The sequence below is a fragment of the Lycium barbarum genome, chromosome 6, assembly GCF_019175385.1.
Source record: "Lycium barbarum isolate Lr01 chromosome 6, ASM1917538v2, whole genome shotgun sequence".
Classification (NCBI taxonomy): domain Eukaryota; kingdom Viridiplantae; phylum Streptophyta; class Magnoliopsida; order Solanales; family Solanaceae; genus Lycium; species Lycium barbarum.
This window is the reverse complement of record NC_083342.1, coordinates 25348148-25369110: the sequence shown is the minus strand read 5'-3', so window position 1 is coordinate 25369110 and position 20963 is coordinate 25348148. Positions and strand designations below refer to the sequence as shown.

General features: G+C 40.2%; 1 protein-coding gene across 3 annotated transcripts in view; it reads right to left on the bottom strand.

Moving 5' to 3' along the window:
• LOC132643649 (rho GTPase-activating protein 7-like) overlaps positions 1–20963 on the bottom strand; it is a 52611-nt gene that overhangs the window by 19385 nt on the left and 12263 nt on the right. For all 3 annotated transcript variants that reach the window (XM_060360135.1, XM_060360137.1, XM_060360136.1), the window contains exons 3-11: positions 18495–18571; positions 12210–12280; positions 12049–12127; positions 11445–11589; positions 11177–11296; positions 8210–8287; positions 7515–7570; positions 7331–7400; positions 3219–3306 (exon numbers count right to left, since the gene is read on the bottom strand). In XM_060360135.1, the coding sequence (XP_060216118.1) occupies positions 3219–3306; positions 7331–7400; positions 7515–7570; positions 8210–8287; positions 11177–11296; positions 11445–11589; positions 12049–12127; positions 12210–12280; positions 18495–18571 (784 nt within the window). The remainder of the gene's footprint in view (positions 1–3218; positions 3307–7330; positions 7401–7514; positions 7571–8209; positions 8288–11176; positions 11297–11444; positions 11590–12048; positions 12128–12209; positions 12281–18494; positions 18572–20963) is intronic.

Genomic DNA, 20963 nt, shown 5'->3' with positions numbered 1-20963 from the left:
AGAAAGAATTATTGGCTGTCGTCCATTGCTTGCGCCTTTGGAGGCACTATCTTCTGGGTTCCCCTTTCGTGGTGAAGACGGACAACACGGTTGTCAGTCACTTTATGACCCAGCCAAACCTAAATGGCCGCCAGGCTAGATGGCAGGAACTTCTAGCGGAATTTCACTTCAATCTGGAATATCGAAGTGGGAAGACCAATCATGTTGCGGATGCACTGAGTCGAAGGGCCGATCTAGCATCGGTATGCCTGCTTGCCACCCTTAGGGGGAGCGAGATGGCTACCACCATAAAAGATCAAATCCAGGACCTTCTCACCAAGGACCCTTCGGCACAGTATTTGGTTGACCTAGCAGGTCAAGGAAAAACTCGCCAGTTCTACATGGAAGATGGGTTCCTGAAAGCAAAAGGGAACCGCCTTTACGTTCCTAAAGGAGGAGATTTGCGGAGAACTCTCCTGATGGAATGTCACGATACTCTATGGGCAGGCCACCCTGGAGAAGAACGTACCATGGCATTGCTACGCCGTGCATATTATTGGCCCCAGATGGCAGATGATGTCGCTCAGTATGTGAAGACTTGCTTAGTATGCCAGAAAGACAAGTCTGTCCGTTTGACACAAGCGGGCCTGTTGGAGCCCTTACCTGTCCCAAAGAGGCCTTGGGAAAGCGTCTCACTGGATTTCATCACCGGCTTGCCCAAGGTTGGAGATCTCACGACTATCTTAGTCGTGGTTGATTGGTTTTCTAAGTATGCTACTTTCATTGCAGCACCCAAGTATATATCAGCAGAGGAGACAGCTCGACTCTTCTTCACCCATGTTGTCAAATATTGGGGCCTGCCCAAGGATATTGTTAGTGACCGCGACTCTCGCTTCACCAGCAACTTTTGGACCCAGCTCTTTAAGTGCTTGGGGTCTAAATTGAGCCACAGCTCGAGTTTTCACCCGCAATCCGATGGTCAGACGGAGCGGTTCAATGGCATGTTGGAGGAATACTTGCGGCACTTTGTTACCGGCTCGCAGAAGAATTGGGTGAAGCTATTGGATGCGGCCCAACTGTGTTTCAACTCACAAAAGAGCTCTAGCACAAATAGGAGCGCTTTTGAAATTGTTACCGGGCAGCAACCGCTACTCCCACACACTGTGAATGCCCCAAACATGGCCAAATCTCCATGAGCAGCTAGCTTCTCAAAAGAATGGAAGCAGAATCTAGAGATTGTGCGGAGCTATCTGATAAAAGCACAAAAGCGGATGAAGAGACATGCTGATCAGAATCGTCGCTTTGTGGAATATCAGGTTGGGGACAATGTGATGGTGAAGATCCCCAAGAGATACCTATTTGCAGGGGTCCACGACCCTCGCCTGTTGCAAAAATACATTGGCCCTCTGTCCATTGAGAGGCGCATCGGGAAGGTAGCATACCGGGTGGATACCCCAGCTTGGTGGAAGATTCATCCTGTGTTCCATGTCAGTCTTTTAAAGCCTTTTCGAGAAGACACAGAAGACCCTTCATGCAGCCTTTTCGAGGCCCACAAGCAACTGGGAAAAGGGTAGTAGAAGCCATCCTCAACGATCGAGTCATACATGCCTCAAGGAAAGATCACCAAGAGTTCCTGGTGAAATGGCTGGGATGTGATGCTGAAGAGAATACGTGGGACAGGGGCACCAGCCTCAAAGCCTACAAGCACCTGATCGATGACTATCTTGCAAGCAAGGCGCCGAGGACGTCGCCAACTCAGGTGGGGGAGAATGTCATGGGCAGCTTTCCAGCCATGCCCCATGACCCCTTGGGCGCGCCCCATGGCGCCATGGCAAGCCTCTTAGCGCCTAGCGCCATGGACGGCCCCGTGATCTCGGATGCCCCAAGTGACAAGGTTGCTTCTGCCAATGTCACCCCATCAATGTCCCTCGCTCGCGCCCCTGCGCTGGTCGTGCCTCACCGCGTGCCCAGCGCCCAGTGACAATGCAGCTCTGCTACAGTGCCAGCGCTCAGCGCCTAGTGCCTGCGCCCCAGTGCGCGCGCGCACCATGCCCTGCGCGCACGGCAGTGCCCCGCACATGGACCTGCTCTAGTTAGGTCTCTTTTGTTGTAATTATAGAGTAGTTTACTTTATGTATTTTTTGTTGTGATTCTCTAGCAAGTCTATGTCTAGTTCTATGACTTGGGTTTTTATTTTTAAAGCATTATTAGGGGGGATCAAGCAATCAAAACTTTCAAGCAAGCAATCAATTCTCTGTACTGGTGTCTCTCCCCCTCAACACCGCTTGCTTTCTTTGTAATAGCTTCCATTAATGCAAACAACTCTTTTCTCAATTCACTTTCCTGTTCTCTCAATTGCTCGACATTGGTTTTCCCGCACGGCACTGACAGTCTCGTCTAGCGTGCGGAGGGGACCCCGGTTGGCGGACAGTAACCTTGGAATCATCGGTTGCTTAGCCTTACGTCGCCCTTCCAAGAAGTCTCAGGAAGGCGCCGCGTAACATAACACACGTAAGCTAGCAATCACTTGAATGAGACAGTGAATGGGGGAGTATTTTAGAGAAAATAAATGGGGGAAAGACAGGTCCTAGTTGAAAGAGCTGAGAACTGATAACCACTTGCTGTACATATCAATTCTTCTTCCATCAATAAATTTAAAACTACAAGCAGAACATAACAATCAACTAGATGGACTACTTTCATTCTTCTGCATTAAATACAGAAACGTATCATCATTCCCCATCCAAATTTCAATGTGAACACAGACATCATAAACTTTTCTTGGGGACATACTTTTCATACTTGGTATAATATCTCCTCATACTTTTTATACTTGGGTAAAATATCTCCTCTTGAAATTTTTGTGGACAACCTCCCACTGTGAGACATATTTCTTCCCCACATAAGTAATAAAATACCACAAAAGTATCTGTGTCATTTATTCCATTGCTGCCTTGAATCGAGTTTAAAGTGTTCGATTAGGTTTCCGTTCTAATTCAGTTTTTCCACTTCTACAAATGAATTTAGTTTTTTCTCAAATCCAACTTGAGATATATAAAGCTCTTTTTGTTTTGAAAAGGTAAAGCAAGCTTATAAATAAACCAGCACAAAGGGTGTGGTAATTTATCAAGAAAAAGAAGATAACAGCACCACCATAAAAGATATCACGAAAAATGAAACCAAAGGATCCAATCAAGAATTTCATGCAGACTAATCAACATCATACCAAATGGAACTACCTCTGTAATAAGCGCCTGTTTGGTTCAGGAAATGTCTCAAGAATGGCAGAGCGCATAGCATTAACCCGAGCTTCTTTCCTATCAATTTCTATTATGATCAAAAGTGAAACAACTTGATGTTAGGAACCAATTTGCTTAAGTTTCAACAGTCTAAAGTGAAGGATGTTAATTGATCATAAACCAGCAGTCCATGCAATCACAAAGAAAAGATAGATAGACAGGTAAAACGCAGTAAGTAAATGAATGTCCATATAATCACAATCTCTAGCAGAGTTCCCAAAATAATTAACTAAAATCTTAATTTAAAAAGTTGATATTATTTGACCCCAGGAAGCAGAAAAATAGTATGAAGTGACTGTTTCCCAAAGAAGAGAATGTGGAAGATGGAACGTTTGTTTATTTCTTTCTTGATAGGCATGGAAGATGGCAAGGCATTATTGCATAAAGCTGAAACTCTTTGTTTATAGTTTCTTTCATCTCTATTCTAAATTGTCACTTGAGAGAAGTCTCGACTTTTTTTTTTTTCTCTTTTGAGATGGGGGGCCTTAATAGGCCAATAGACACCCATAGGCCATATTTGCAGGGAAACCAATTGATGCACCCTCCACCCCCCCAAAAAAAATTCCACGGGATCATCCAGACACCTTAACATATTCAAAACCAATATCTTAATTATTGTTCACCCTTGAGAGCTTATGTAGCAATTATATGGCTGAATTGGACTAAGTGTTTGGTACACATGACTATTTTTTAATAACGCACAAAATCCTTGTATACAAGTAGTACCCCAAAAAGTATAGAAACCTAGAACAAAATATGGTTCTCTGTAAACGTCACCCAATCATCTATACAAACAAGGACCTCATGGGTACACCAAAAAGAAACTAGAGACATGAGACTACTCTTCACATAAACAAACACAGACCCGATCCCTTCAAAACTATCATATTCCTCTCCCTCCACACTACCGACATAAGAGCTAGTTGAGCTACATCTCATGCCTTGGGTCTTCTTTTCCTTCTTCTGCAAGTCCAGTTATGAAATGCCTCCTTTATTGTCCTCGGCATGACCCACTTTTTAACCCAACTCAAAACCTCCCATTACAGGTGCGTGACTACTTGGCAATGTAATAAAAATTGATCCACATCTTCACCTGAACATCTATACTAATAGCGCCAAACACATGAATGAATCTCCTCTTCCTCATATTTGCAGACTCAATAGAGTAATCCTGAACCCGCTGATCATTCCTTTTTCCCATAAAACAGGCACCAGAGAGGCGCAAAAGCACAAATACATCATAGAACAGGCAACATAAATACTCTCTTTATTCTCCTATTAAATCAATATGTTGACCCTAAAACTCTCTCTATTAATCTTGCCTGTTCTTGATTAACAGGAGAACGACTTATGGGGTTTGAAATAGTCAATGCAGTGCACAAGAAATGAAAGAGTCCTCACGTAGCCTAATATTATCCAGAGGCATTAGGAAGCTCCAGCTAGTGAATTGGAGATCTGTCACATCTCCAAAGGAATGGGGAGGTCGTGGAGTGAGATTTCAAGGTGTTCAATAAAGCTCAGTTAGGGATGTGGATTTGAAGATTTCGGATGGATGAGAATGCTTTTTGGAAGGAGGGGGGGGGGGGGGGGGGGGGGGTAGGGGTAGCGGAAAAATATGGTATAGTGGATGGTGATTGGAGGACCAGAAACATTATAACTCCATTTGGGTGTGGTTTGTGGAGGAGTATCATGAAGGGGTGAGAGGATTTCTGTGGACATATCTCTTTTAAGGTTGGAGAAGTAGTAGGATTAGTTTTTGGGCACATACGCAGTGCAGGGAGATCAAGTTGAAGCAAGCCTTTCCTAATTTATATCGCGTTTCATGCCAGAGAGAGATGACAGTTCAACAAATTTATATGTCTCATGAGGGTGTTATTCATTGGGACTTAAGATTCAGAAGGAACCTTCATGATGGGGAGATGGAAGAATTTCACAATTTGATAGAGCTTGGTATGGGTTGGACACACCAAACAACATATCGGACGTATGGAGGTGACTAGAGAGTGGTGACGGCTTTATTCAATATTAGCTCTTTTTATAAGAGGTTGCTACTGAGAGAGGAAGGTACTTACCCCCATGACTTCATTAGGATCCCTACAGCACCTAGGAAGGTTTGTTTCTTTGTATGGTTGGCGGCAAGGGGTGTGATCTTATCAGCGGAGAATCTGAGAAAGTGGAGAATCACGTATGTCAGAGGGTGTTTCATGTGCAATAGTGCAGGCAAAAATGCAAATCATCTTCTTTTGCATTGTAAGGTGGCTAGTCGATTATGGAGGGTGGCCCTCAAGTGGTTTAGGATGCAATGGGTCATGCCGGGTACAGTGAAGGAGGCCTTGCAGAGTTGGACTTAGAGAAGGGGGAAGAAAAGCCCGAGGCCATGGTGCGTTGCCCCCTTAGCAATCATGTGGGTCATTTGGAAAGAGAGGAATAGGAGGGCATTTGATGGGGTGGAACTTGATTTTGTAAAAAAAAAAAAATGCATAGTAGTGTTATGTCCCTAGTTTCCTTTTGGTGTACTTACGAGGTCCCAATTTGTATGAAGGATTGGATCTCTTTTGTTGAGAACCATATTTTGGTGTAGGTTCTCTTCTTTCAGTATATGACTTGTATACGGGGTTTCCCCCCAAATGTTAATAAAATTATTTAACTTATCAAAAAAAAAAAAAGCCTAATATTCTCTCCCTCAAATCTCTTGTAAAAGAACGACAGATACTCAAGCATGATGGTCACATCGCTTCTCTGCATACAACGACAATCAAGGCATCAGATCTACAGTCTTCTCAGGTCCGATGACTCATGGATTGTAACCAGAGGCGGACCACGTGTAAGGTAGGGGGTCACCGGACCCCGTTAATGTCGGAAAAAATTCTGAATATATATATATATCTTGAAAAACGAGTCTATATTTGATTAGGCACCCTGAAAGACAAAAGTTGGTTGGGGGCACTAGTTGAAGTTGTTGCATACCTTAGTTGTGAGCTGGGATCGAGTTCCATATCTCACATTCCCTTTGGTTTTTTTGTTTTGATTTCAATGGCTTAAAATGCAGCCCTGATTTCTTTTTTTCCTTTTTTTTGGCTTTTCGCCTTTAGTTTTCTCTCACACACACACATACAAAAAAAAAAATCCCCCTCTTTCTATTAATTAAACCCCTTTCTTCAGAAAAGTTCGAAATCACTTCTCTCTCGACGCTATACAGTGTTATTAAAAGCGAAAAGCGCAAAAATGCTCTAAGGTCAGCTGGGGCTTTAAGCACAAATAAACCGTGGGCTTTATGAAAAAAGGCGCAATGGTGAAAAAATACAAATATATATATATATATATATATATATATATATATATATATATATATATATATATATATATATATATATATATAGATATATATATATATATATATATATATATATATATATATATTAGTCCAAGACTAATGATAATAAGCATGAACAACAAATATATGGACAACAAAATTGTAAAAACATTACGATAAAGTGAAATATCAATTATCTAGTGTCACCTCTTCAAGAGAGGCTCATTATCAAGGAAAAGTATGTCTTAGAGCCTTGTTGATGACACTGAAGCGCAAATAAAGCGAGGCGAAGCGCTCAACATGTTTTGAGCCTCGCTTCAGGGCTTAAGCGCACTTTAAGCGCGCCTTTGACAACACTGACGCTATAGAAAATAAAAGAAGCCCTTCATCCAATAACATACCCAGCTTCTCCCGCCATGGCACTACCCGTCGGTCATCAGCGAAAGTTTCATCGACGTCTATGTTAAGATAATGCCCCCGTCGTCTTCAAATCCTGCTAACTGACTATGGACATCTAAATATTCCAACGTCCTTTGGGTCAAAAGTGTAAACCAAGTACTTGGGCACCTTTGTGTTATATTTATATACAGTGCAGGATAAAGCAAATAAACACAAGTATAAAAGAGACTACAAGGGAAAACAAGAAAGAGAGCCATGCGGTGATTATAAGTAACCAGAAAATAACAAACTCAAAAAATGGTTGCAAACTCTCTCATAAAATAGTTGGGAATTTACTTACTGTAAGCTTCCAACAAAGCAGTGCAGCAGGACGCAGGAACAGGAGAAGATGGCAGCTCACGAAGCACATGCTGCATAAATGTCGTCCCAATAATATCAAACTTAAAGAGCATCAAGATATTAAGATGAGAAATTGTGATAGAGCATCACATGAATGCAAGTTCATCAAATGTTATAACCAGTACCTTAATGCAGTCGCCAATTACATGAGCATCCTCTGCCGGTACAAATTCAGTTTTTCCTATGGAAATCAATTTTACATCAGCAAGCTATGGAGAATCCATCAATATAAAAGTACAATAGACATAATAAACCACTAAAACACTCTTACTTCATTTTTATTTTATTTTTTTGAAAAAAAAAACAATTAGCTAGAACACATCCACAACACCAAAACAAGGAAAAGAAAAAAAGAGTGAAAACCGAAAAAGATAATGGTCATACACGAGTTTCTTGTGAATAGCATCTTTTCATCATCAGTTAACAAAACTCATAGATTGAAAAAAAAGATGGGCATTGCATTACAAAACATAGGATTGGACCGTTAATGAGACCCGTACTTCTGTTGCAAAGCACTACATTGACCTTTACTCAAATGCCATCGGTACTCTATGGTTCGTCAAGGGCACTTCTGCCAGGAGCAACGCAAAAGCAAGTGGGAGGAGAAGCAATGTCATTAACATTTTGCTAATCCAAGGAACAGTCCATAACAATCAGAGATAACCTAGAATAGAATGGAATTACACAACCAAAATGCATTCCTGATCTAAAATTTACTTTAATTCCTTGAAATATAGTGAAATTAGATGGTACAGATAGAAAAGCCTCAAAATGCGATAATAATCCGACAGATGGCATTCATTCAGTAAAGAAGCTGTACCTTGTTCGTATTCTTTTACTCTCCGCTCCACTTCCTCGACATCTGCAGATTGTCGCAATATACCTTCGACCTTGGTTCCTAAATAAGATCAAGTTAAGCTTTATTTTGCTGTTGTGTTTTTGGTGCAATCAGATCTACTCTAATGATACTGTCACTATAATCGATGTTTTAGATACAATATAGAGAGAGGGCAGTAAAAGTTAGACTTTCTTGCAAATACGGTTTCAATACTACCTAAGTACTGTTTGCTACATATGAAATATAGAAAAAGTTACCAGTTTCAAAAAATAGGAGGTTTATAATAAGAATAATTACAAACATAACCTTATCATCACTAAACCCATTCAGCATCCTCAGTGAAAGAATACAATGTGAACATCATAATCAGTGACACAAAAGGTTATGCAGATCTTCAATATTTCAAACCAAAGTTTAAACCATAACAAGGATCAGACAAAAAGAAGATGTGACCAGAAACTAAAGGGAAACAAGAGAGAAATTGAGGCTCTTCATGGAAGGAGGACCATTCAGGGAACAGAAGGAAAAAATGCACGTGCAGAAATTACAGCAGCTGGAGCAAGATGTCCTAAATCACATGTTACCAACTAGGCATCAATTAATAGCAGTGTTGTCAAAGGCGCGCTTAAGCCATGAAGCGAGGCTCAAATCATGTTGAGCGCTTCGCCTAGCTTTTTCTGCGCTTCAGTGTCATCATCAAGGCTCTAAGACATACTTTTCCTTGCCAATGAGTCTCTCTTGAAGAGGTGATACTAGATAATTGATATTTCACTTTATCGTAATGTTTTTACAGTTTCTTTGTTCGGATATTTGTTATTCATGCTTATTATTATTTGTCTTGGACTAAACATACATATAGCTGTATTTTTGCACCATTGCGCCTTTTTTCATTAAAGCCCGCGCTTTATTTGTGCTTTGCGCTTAAAGCCCCAGCTGACCTTAGAGCTTTTTTGCGCTTTTCGCATTTGATAACACTGATTAATAGAGGACCTCTTTATACTTAAGGTCACTGACTCAGAAGTCCCTTTAGACAGAATCTTAAGCATCCAATTAATAATGACAAAGAAAATCTATAAGAACTTTGGCCGTAAATAGATGACTGAAGAAACACTTGAGACTCAACATGCCTGAGCTTTCAATGGGTTTTTTCGCACATTGTTGGGAGGTAAATAAGGTAATTGTTGAGAGTCTCACATTGAGGATTTACGGAATAGGGGTCTCTTTATATGGCTTGGGCAATCCTCACCTCTTGAACTAGCTTTTGTGGTTGAGTTAGGCCCAAGATCCATTTCTTTACAGTAATAAACAAGGATGTGATAGCTGCAGTCCAGAATTCCAGCCCCTACATGGGTTACTTTACACTGGTCTATTGTGGGCCCACCTATCTTCCATTTCAGCCCCTATCATCCGTTCCCTAATGCTTCTGCACCCCTTATCTCCTTCCCCATCTTCGTCTCATCCCTTTCTTCAGTACATTTCTAGATTTCTTATTTTTTCTTCTTTTGTTCTTGAAGAAGTCCTACATCGGTGGTTAATGGGATGGGTGGTCTCCTTATATGGTCTTGGCAATCCTCTCATCATGAGCTAGGTTTTCGGGTTGAGTTAGGCCCAAGATCCATTCTTAACATGACATCCGAGCAGGACCATCCCAATTCCTGTTTCCCGATGTTGAGCCCCCATATTAAATTGCCCACGCTCCAGATGTCTAGTCCTGGGCATGAGGGGGGTGTGAAGAAGTCCTACATGGTGGTTAATGGGATGGATGGTCTCCTTATATGGTCTTGGCAATCCTCCCCTCATGAGCTAGCTTTTGGGGTTGAGTTGGGCTCAAGATCCATTCGTAGCAGTTCTATTTTTCTCTTCCTTTTCTTCTGTTGTTTTACTTCCTTTTTTAAAAAAAAAAAAACATAATTAGAGAAGGAAGACTAATCCTTTTTTGTTCCTCTATGAAGTATTTTAACGAGACCCGCAGAAATACACAAACCACACTTGCGTGACTTAATTATTCAGATAACAAATAAGGTAGAATCCAATCAAATCAAGAATGCTTAAAAGTTCATAATCGTATATCAGTTCATTCACATTCAATTGCAAAGTACAAAGTTTTCAATCATACTACATCAGTCCATCTCAACAGTACAACACGAGCTCTTCTAGAATAAAAGAACTTTTGCTCTTCAAAAATGGGTGAGGAATGAAGAAGGATTGTCCCGTGTCTTTGAGGATTGAAAGTGTCGTTGATGCAGACTAGTTGTCCTGGGTTTTCTGTGGATGGAAGCTGCCGGGCTTAAGGTATATGAGTATATCCATGGAGAGAAAGGTGGGGTTTTGGTGTGCTGAGAGAGATCAGTGTGGAGTGATTTCAGGTGAGAGAGTTACGGGATAGAGGTCATGGGTTTTGCAATGGAGTAATTAAGGCTCTGGATTTGCAGTGGAAGAAATGTGGTAGCTTGATGGTGGTGGAAGAGTGAAATAAGGTGATTGTAGAGATTTTGATGGAGTGGAAAGATACCATGCAATGTAGAGAGAAGAAAATGAAAAAAATACTGGAGATGAAAGAGCGGGGAAAAAAGAATAAGTGTAAAAAGGAAAACTAAATAGTAATCTGACGTGGCAACATCCAGGCGCGAGTATAATATACCCTTCCATCATGCGACTAGTTATATATGTCTTAAGGGGGTGTTAGTTCCACTTTGAACAAGATTAGGAGGGTAAGAGATCGCCCATAAAGTTTAGGTGTGTAACTGGCTTTTCAGGGCAAGTTTGAGGGACAACTTATGTATTTTCTCTTATTAATAAAAAAACAACAGTAATAATAAACATAAGATGATATTACGCCAGCCAAAAAAGGTTATCCAACTGAAGTTTAGCCATGCAATTTAATGCAAACAATATCTCGATATTACTCTTACATAACCAATTTTTCAGGAGGGAAACTGATTGCCTTACCATACTTCTCAAGGAACCTTAGTGCCTTTTCAAGAAATGATGGGCCTCCATCTATATCTTCTAGGGCCAGCAAAATCGGTCTTCCAACAACTAAAGATTTAACAGGGCGTTTATCCCTCCCTGAATAAAAGAAACCTGGTCAGATCTTTATGCCCTAACAGCAAACAGGGAGAAGGTGCAGTTTCATTAGGATAGCATCCAAATCTCATCTGGAGCATTGAAGATGTGAACACAAAAGTCTTGGCAGATAACAGTAAAAGCGACTAACATTGATGGAAAGACCCTTCAATAGAATCACTAGTGTCATTCCGGAAAATGCCATTGTGTCCCATAACAAGAGCAGCACTTGGTGCTTGTGCAAGAGCATGCTCTAGGGCTGTCTTCCACCCATACAGATCCTCCAATGTCTCTGCCTGCAGTTCAAAGTTCAAAGCTCAAAAGACGACTTCTACTAATGTATGATCCAGTAATAAGTACACTGTAGCAGAATTGCATGGGAGCTTGGTGTATGTGGCAGGAGACAGGAATTCATACAAACTACTTGCAAGTGAAGAAGAAATGCATTTAGAACTCAAGTCACTCATCAGGCCTATGTGAGATGATAATAAGCCAAATTATAGGTTCTTTCAGATAAATTATTTAACTCAGTTCGAAGCACTTCTTTGAGTTGCATGTTCAGTTCTCTATAATCCTAAAGTGAAAGAGTATGAAATAGACCAGTGTAAAGTAACCCATGGAGGGTTCCATTATATAGAAAACAAGCAGCTCTTTTTGCTGCCCAACTCCTCGAAGTATATCACTTGTCACATGCATCGACAGTTTCTAGGATTATTTTCCTGTTTAGAAGAGAGACAAAGAGAAAAGGATAGTACCTTAAGAGTAAAAGCTCGCCCATCACGTCCATCAGGAAACAGTACGGTCAAAAGCTTTTTATCTTCTCTAACGACAACACTGGATAGCAAGGAATTATAGTAAGAGCAAGACAGAGACCCTAAACATACTAAATATAACCAGATCAGGACTCATTTATTACCTCCCTGAATTATTCAAGTCAATTCCTCCCAAAGTTAGATTCACTTCACCTCCTCGCTGTGGAAGCGTACTCTATATGAGGAACGCGATAAATCAATAGAGTCTTAGATGATAAAATCAACAAGAGTAAAAGCTTCACAGGTAACATGCATGGAGAAAAAATGACATTTCCAGAAATTAAACATCCAAATTACCATGGGATCAACACTTACATTTACACTAGATTACTTGTATTTCTAGTGCATTTGCCAGAAACTTCTAATCTAGCGCATCTGTGAGCTTATTCAAGATTCCAATAAAAAGAGTGCATCCCGTGATGTGATATGAACTGATTTTGCGCTGATGCTTTAAGAATTGTACGCTGGCTGAAGAGTGGTACATTCCTTAGTTGGTTAAGTGGGTTAATAAGTTTGGGTATTTACACTTTAGTATTTAGAGTTCAGTCCCTATATTTGCTTGTTTACATTTAAGTCCTTCTCTTCCCTTTTGGAAGATATATATGTAGTCCATTGCTCTGTGAGAGCTTATCAGTTATGAAGTATCAGTTTCCTTTGCTTAATTACTGTTTTTCCTTCAATTTGGTGTCTCAGTAGTAGTAATTACATCAGTGGTATCAGAGCATTTTCCTGCTCAGTGGGAACATAATGGCAGGTGACATCGGAGAAATTCTCAGTCGACTGGATCGTATGGCAATCGAGGTGGAAAACTTCAATAAGAGGGAAGCTATGAATGAAAAGGCAATACGTGAGCTCAAGAACACGATGATGGCTGGACAAACCTCGATTAGAGGAAAGAAGTTGCAATCGGAGTTCAAACGTGACGATTTGTACTCACCGACTGAAGGTCCGATGGGTTTTGTAGGTATGGGCTCTCAAGTGCAACTTCGCAGACTTCAATCTACCCCTAATATCCCTAGAAATTCTGGGTTACAATCATCTAGTCCTCCCTTCTTCATGCCCCAAACATCATCATTATCATCTTCTCTGCCACCACCCAATTTGAGCTCCATTTTAACACCTCCAGCTCAAACTACACCCACCTACACACATGCTCAACCATCAATTTCTATTGGACAAGTACCTTATTCTTTGACCTCGACATCGACTCTACAAAATCAAAACCCCGTACCAAATTTCAATTTCATCAGCTCAAGCTCACAAAACCCAGTTCAAATACCTAATTACTCCCAACCCATGCTCAATACTACAATACCTAACCAAATCCAGACCCCTAATGCTTCCCCAACCTTCTCTTCGTATACCAACAACTATAATACACCCTTCTATCAAAACTCTCAATCTCAACCTGCATCTCTTTTAAGACAGTATAGGGTAGCATTTCCTAGATTCAATGGAACTGGATTCCAAGATTGGTGGTACCAAGTGGAGCAATTCTTTTCCATGGATGAAATACCCCCATCATCAGAAGGTAAGAGTTGCATCTATGCATTTAGATGATTTGGCTTTACAATGGCACAGAGCCTATATGCGGAGTAGAACTCAAGCTAATTTGCACCTTCCTAGTTGGGAGGAATACATTTGGGCTTTAACTGATAGGTTTGGTACTGAATTTGATGACCCTATGAGTGAGCTAGTCAAACTTAAACAAACTGCTAGTGTAGCAGAATTTCAAGAAACCTTTGACAGAGCCATGACTAGGCTCAATTTGGATCCTAGTTATGCTGTGAGCATATTTTTAGAGAACTTGAAACCTGAACTAGGGGATGCTGTCAGAATCCTTAAACCTTATTCATTACCTCAAGCTTACCATCTAGCTAGGATTCAAGAGTCTAATTTCCTGAAACAATCTAAAGCAATGAAGAGTTCTATGTCACAGTCCAGTCACAATAACAACAGAACCCCTTTCAACACTTCCTCTTACTCTAAACCAATTACAAAACCTGTGAACCACTTGCCTAAAAACAATATAGTTCCATACAATGACAAGTTCAAAAGGAGAAGGCTCACTCCTGCTGAATTGGCTGATAAAGCTAAGGGGCTATGTTTTTTGTGTGATGAACTGTTTCAACCTGGACATATTTGTAAAGCTAAGGCTCAGCTGTATTTACTAGAATTGGAGGAGGAAGTGCAAATAGAAGAAGTAGAAGAGGAGACAGTGTTGGAAGATGAAGTTGCTGAGACTTGTGAGATATCAATCCATGCACTTCATGGTACTCATGGGTACAGGACATTGAGGTTAATGGGGTATTGTCAAAAGAGAGCCTTAAATGTACTTGTGGACACTGGTTCCACTCATAATTTTCTTAATAGTAATCTAGTTGCTAAGTTGGGATGGAAGGTGGATGGCTGTGAACTGCAGGATGCTAGTCTAGCTGATGGCAACTCAGTCCCTTTATCAGGCATGTGCAAAGGTGTCGAGTGGTTGTTACACAACTTAGTTTTTAAGGCTGACTTCCTGCTGTTGCCACTGGGTTCTTGTGATATGGTTTTAGGGGTACAATGGCTCAGTGACCTTGGGGATATCTTATTCAACTTTAAGCAACTAACTATGAAGTTCAAGTATGATGGTAAACTGTTTTCACTCACAGGGATAACCCCTAAAATGGCTCTGGTAGACTCTTCTTCTGTACAGAAGGCATCAGATGAACCAGTACAACCGTTCATGATCAAAGTTAACTCTAAAACTGAGGAGCATACAGGAACACAGGCAAAGGATTCTCAAACCCCTAATAACTTGGCTGTGCAAGCTGTTTTACAGGATTTTGCTACAGTTTTTCAGGAACCAAAAGAACTTCCTCCTTTCAAAAGCCAATTTGATCATCATATACCTCTTAAGGATGGTGTTAATCCAATCAATGCCAAGCCTTACGGATATTCCCCAGTGCAAAAAGATATAATAGAAAACATGGTAAAGGAGTTGCAAGAGCAAGGCTTCATTCAAAACAGCTGCAGTCCTTTTGCTTCCCCAGTGGTGCTTGTAGGGAAGAAAGATGGAAGCTGGAGGCTATGTGTTGATTACAGAGGCCTGAACAAGATCACGATTAAAAGTATCCTATCGCCATTATTGAAGAACTGCTAGATGAATTAGGAGGGTCACAAGTGTTTTCTATGATTGATCTTAGATCAGGATATCACCAAATTAGAATGGCACCTGAAGATGTGCATAAGACTGCCTTTAGGACCCATTCTGGCATTATGAATACCTAGTAAGGCCAAAGGTAATGCCATTTGGCCTTACTAACGCCCCTTCCAGTTTTCAAAGCCTCATGAACCATGTTTTTAGAGATCATTTAAGGAAATTTATCCTTGTATTCTTTGATGACATTTTGATTTTTAGTAAAAGTATTGAAGACCATATTGAACACCTAAAAACTACCTTTCACCTCCTAACCAAACACCATTTGTATGCCAAGAAATCAAAATGTCAGTTTGCTGCTGCTTGTGTAGTATATTTAGGTCACTTTATACTACTAAAGGGGTATCCACTGATCCAAAAAAAAATACAAGCAGTTCACCAATGGCCAGTCCCTACTACACTCAAACAATTGAGGGGTTTTTTGGGTTTAGCAGGGTACTATAGGAGATTTATCCTTGGTTATGGTCAAATTAGTAAACCACTGACTGATCTGCTTAGGAAGGACAGTTTCAAATGGGATACTGGAGCTGATCTAGCTTTTCAGAAGTTAAAGAGGGCCTTAACTTGTGCTCCTGCGCTGGCATTGCCCAATTTTGACCTTCCATTCATAGTGGAGACTGATGCCTGTGATGTCGGTATTGGAGCTGTAATCATGCAAGGAGGCAAACCTATTGCTTACCTTAGTAAAGGATTATCTAAACAACATCAAGCAATGTCAGTCTATGACAAAGAACTGCTAGCTTTGGTGATGGCTGGTAACTAGATGGGGAAAATACTTGGTGGGAAGGCATTTTATTGTGAAAACTGATCAGAAGGCACTCAAATTTCTCCTGGAACAACAACTACACACTGGGGCACAACTCAAATGGATAACCAAGCTTATGAAGTATGATTTTGAGATTGAATACAAGAAAGGGAAAGCAAATAAAGCTGCAGATGCTCTCTCTAGATACCAGCAGTAGAACTGGCTGCTTTGTCTCTTTCTTCAGTAAGAACTGACCTCCTACAAGCTATTAAGGAAAGTTGGAAGACTGATACTGCATAACTGAGTTGATTCACAAGCTTACTGAGCTAAAAGAAGATGTTAAGGGTTAATTCTTTTGTGAATCAACAACACAGGAAAAATGGCAAATTGGTCATTGGGGCTGATCCTGCACTTAGGAAGGAAATACTACAGCTATGGCATTGCTCAGTAGTAGGAGGACATTCAGGCATTGATCATTCATACAGAAAGATAGCCAGCTTATTCTATTGGAAGGGCATGAAAGGAGATGTGGAGTCATTTGTCAAGAAATGTGATGTGTGTCAGAAGAGCAAATATGATCAATCAGCCTACCCTATCTTACTACAACCTCTGCAAATTCCTACTGTAGCTTGGGGAAATATTAGCATGGATTTCATAGAGGGTCTGCCAAAATCTAGAGGAAAGGAAGTTATATGGGTGGTTGTGGATAGGCTTGCCAAATATGGCCATTTTATTGCTTTGTCCCACCCCTATTCAGCCTTGGATATTGCCAAATTGCTCATGGAACACATCTTTAAATTACATGGAATGCCTGAAGATATTGTCGGTGATAGAGATCCTTAATTCATGAGTAAAGTGTGGCAGGAACTGTTTTCAATTCAAGGGGTAACACTCAGTACCTCTACTGCATATCACCCCCAGTCTGATGGTCAGACTGAGGTGGTTAACAGATGCCTTGAAACTTATTTAAGATGTTATTGCTCAGATGCTGTGAAGGACTGGGTTGATTACTTGTCTTTGGCTGAGTATTGGTACAACACCACATTCCACACATCCATTCAAACCACTCCCTATGAAGCTTTATATGGCCAGCCCCACCATTGCACTTGCCATACATACAAGGGGAATCTGACATACAAGAAGTTGACAGAAGCTTGCTAGCAAGAGAGTTGAAAGTGCAGTTGCTCAAGTTCCACATACAGAGGTCACAACAAAGAATGGTAGATCAAGCTAATAAGAAAAGGACAGATAGACAGTTCTAGGTTGGTGATTGGGTATACTTGAAAATTCAGCCTTACAGACAACTTACTCTATCCAACAAGCACTTCTCTAAGCTCTCTTCCAAATATTATGGGCTTTATCAGATATTACAAAAAATTGGCAAGGTTGCTTACAAATTGTCACTCCCACCCCACTTGCTTCTTCACTCCACATTTCATGTTTCCCTCCTTAAATATTGTCATGAGATTCCCAGTACCAAATCTCACCCTCCAGTGCTTGATCTAGCAAGTCCTTATTGTCCCTCTCCTGCCAAAGTGTTGGATAGAAGGATGATTCAGAAGGGAAACAAGGCAGTAGTTCAATTCTTGGTACAGTGGGATCAGCTTAGTGAGGCTCATGCTACATGGGAAGATGTCAATGCCCTTAAAGTGAGATTTCCTACATTTATTCCTTGAGGTCAAGGAATGTTTTAAGAGGGAAGCAATGATATGAACTGATTTTGGGCTGATGCTTTAGGGATTGTAAGCTGGCTGAAGAGTGGTACATTCCTTAGTTGGTTAATAAGTTTGGGTATTTACACTTTAGTATTTAGAGTTCAGTCCCTATATTTGCTTGTTTACATTTAAGTCCTTCTCTTCCCTTTTGGAAGATATATATGTAGTCCATTGCTCTGTGAGAGCTTATCAGTTATGAAGTATCAATTTCCTTTGCTTAATTACTGTTTTTCCTTCAATTTGGTATCTCAGTAGTAGTAATTACATCATGATGCCTTTTCTCAAAAAGATTTGTTCACAGCAATGGAGAATTAAAAACAAAATTAAAAAAAAAGATCTGGATGATTGATCTATAGGTGATGCAAGAAATAATCATTCCATTAACTTGCTTTGACCTGTAAAGACCCATATAGTACACATGTTCCATCTATAGAAAGATGATTTTTTTTTTAAAGAAATAATTCACAAGACAATATCTATGTTGGACATACCAAGTGGTCATTGATATGAACTGAAGAGAACAAAGTCATTAAATAAAATTAAAGTATCAAACTTCGAAGAGCAAAGGGAATGAAAGAGTAACTACTAGGTGTTTTCCTAGAATTAAATCATCAGCGTGAATTCAAGCTACATTCTCTTTTCTTTAGAAGTAAAATATGCAGCCAAATAAACAGTTGAACAGAAAAAATCAACTTTGGAAGTAAAGAACAAAGTGAGAAATTATACTAACAGGATCATTCTTGAAAAAGACCAGAGATGTGCGTGTAAGGATGAACCAACGCTTTTTCCAAGACTTCCAACCTAATCCTGCAGAAAGTTATTATTTAACAATTGGGATGTCAAGTGGTCAAGTTGGTCTGATAATGATGGAAAACAGAGGTTTCTGTATAAATAGGACTGCACAGAGCCATTTCTTCATTTAAGCTCATATCCTATCATCATCAATTCATCATACAAATAAAATAAAAGTGAAAAATAAGTTATTAATAATAATAATAAAAGTTCTCTAACAAGTCTAGAACCTATCCTCAACTAGTAGCTATCACCTATATGGAATCTTCCATTGTGCCCTATTTTAGCTAAGTCTGCATTGATACCAAGCATTTGAAGGTCTTTCGAGACAACTTCCTTCCATGTGATTTTAGGTCTATCTGTTCCCTTTTAACACGTATGGACCGGTGCATTGGTAGGTCAACATAGAACATGCCTAAACCATCTCAAGCAACCTACTAGCATTCTACACTCAATGTGTGTTACTTGCACCTTCTAGCAAATGTGGTCGTTTTTAATCTTATCTAATCTGGTATGACCGCACATCCATCTTAGCATCAGCATCTCTACAACACTTATCTTGTGGATATGTTGGACTTTAACAGACCAACATTCACTACCATTTAACATTGCCGGTCTTGTAGCTTCTCTATAGAACTTGCCTTTCACTTTGGTAGGAAGCCTTGAGCATTCTATCACATAACACCCCGGTAGCACTTCTCCATTTCAACCATCCGGTTTATCCTATGAGTAACATATTCATCTATCATTCCATTCTCTTGAAACTATCGGAAATGGCCTCTCTACCCCACAAAGGTAGGGGTAAGGTCTGCGTACATCCTACCCTCCCCAAACCCCACTTGTGGGACTACAATGGGTATGTCGTTGTTGTTATTCCATTCTCTTGAAACAATGAGCCTATATATCTAGATTGTTTGCAATTTGGCACCGCAATCCCATCTAGTCTCACCTCAGCTTTTCTCTTCTCATGCTGACTAAACCTGCAATGCATGTATTTAGTCTTACTTCTACTCATCCTAAAACCCTTACTCTCTAAAGTACTTCCACAATTCAAGCTTTTGGTTGACACCCTCACTAGTTTCGCCAATTAATACAATATCATCAACAAAAAGCATACACTATGGGACCTCATCTTGTATTGTGTTGGTTAGCTCGTCCATAAGTAGAGTAAACAAGTAAGTACTCAATGTTGATCCCTGGTGTAAATCCACTGTTATGGGAAGCTCCTCTATATCACCTACTACCTAAGTTACTAGGACTCAGTTGTGGGTGTCCAACACGGGTACGAATCTAGAGGTCGGATCCTTCATGATCTAAATTTTAAGATTCGAGAGTATGGATCCAGGTACGGATACCGGTGCGGGAATTCAGTTAAAAATAATCCAAATAAATAAAAATATAGTTATATGTCTAAATTATGAGACATTGTGTAGAAAACATACAAGGTATTTCGAGGAGAAAATATTGATCAAGAAGAGAATCCTAGAAGGAGATGTAAGGAAAAGAACTCACATAGAAATTTCCATATAGGAGGTATTCAATTTTCTTCAATTTCACCTTAGCTTTTGTTTTGATTATACAAGTCATTGTATCTATCCCAAATTTATCCGTTGATTTTGTTCAAAGTACCCAAAATCGGTTGAATAGATCGGGTACGGATCCCACACCCGCACCCACGTCGTGTCGACACGGGTGCGGCGCCGAAAGTGAAGAGTCCGAGTAACTTAGCGGTTACTACTGTTACTACTGTTCTCATGCTAGTGACGACTCCTTCGTACATGTCACCTTATGACATTTATATATTTAGTATGAATTCCTTTCTTTTCCATCACACCCCAAAGGACATTGTGTGGTACTCTATCATAATTCCATCATTAGACATTTTATCTCGGATAGCAAGTCTCTTTTTGATGAAGTAATAGACTGTATAGAAAGGGCATCAAGAAGATGCAATTAGTACAAAAGAGGGATAGAGTCAGCTATAATACAAAACGAGGCCTCAGAGGCCTAAGCTAGAGCAAATGGGCTGACCAGAAATGCAATAGGACAGTCTACAGGGATTAATTTAAGACAACTATACGGCCATAAAGAACATCTAGCTTTAAGAGTGTACAGGGGAGTTGATAACCCATAAAAACATCTATGATTCCTTTCAGTCCAAACACACCAAAATATGCAGGCAGGTATCATTTGCCAGATCACATTGTGAGATTTCACTGGGTGCGTCGTTGTTGTTGTAGTTGTTGTGTATCATTTGCCAGACATTCTTGATGGCTTTATCAACTTTCCATTCAAACCAGCATTCATAAGCTTCTTTAGTACTTTGAGGAATAACCCAACTTAGACCAAAAATAGTGAGGAACACGGACCATATGTCTGCTACAATTGGAGTGTAGCAAAAGGTGTC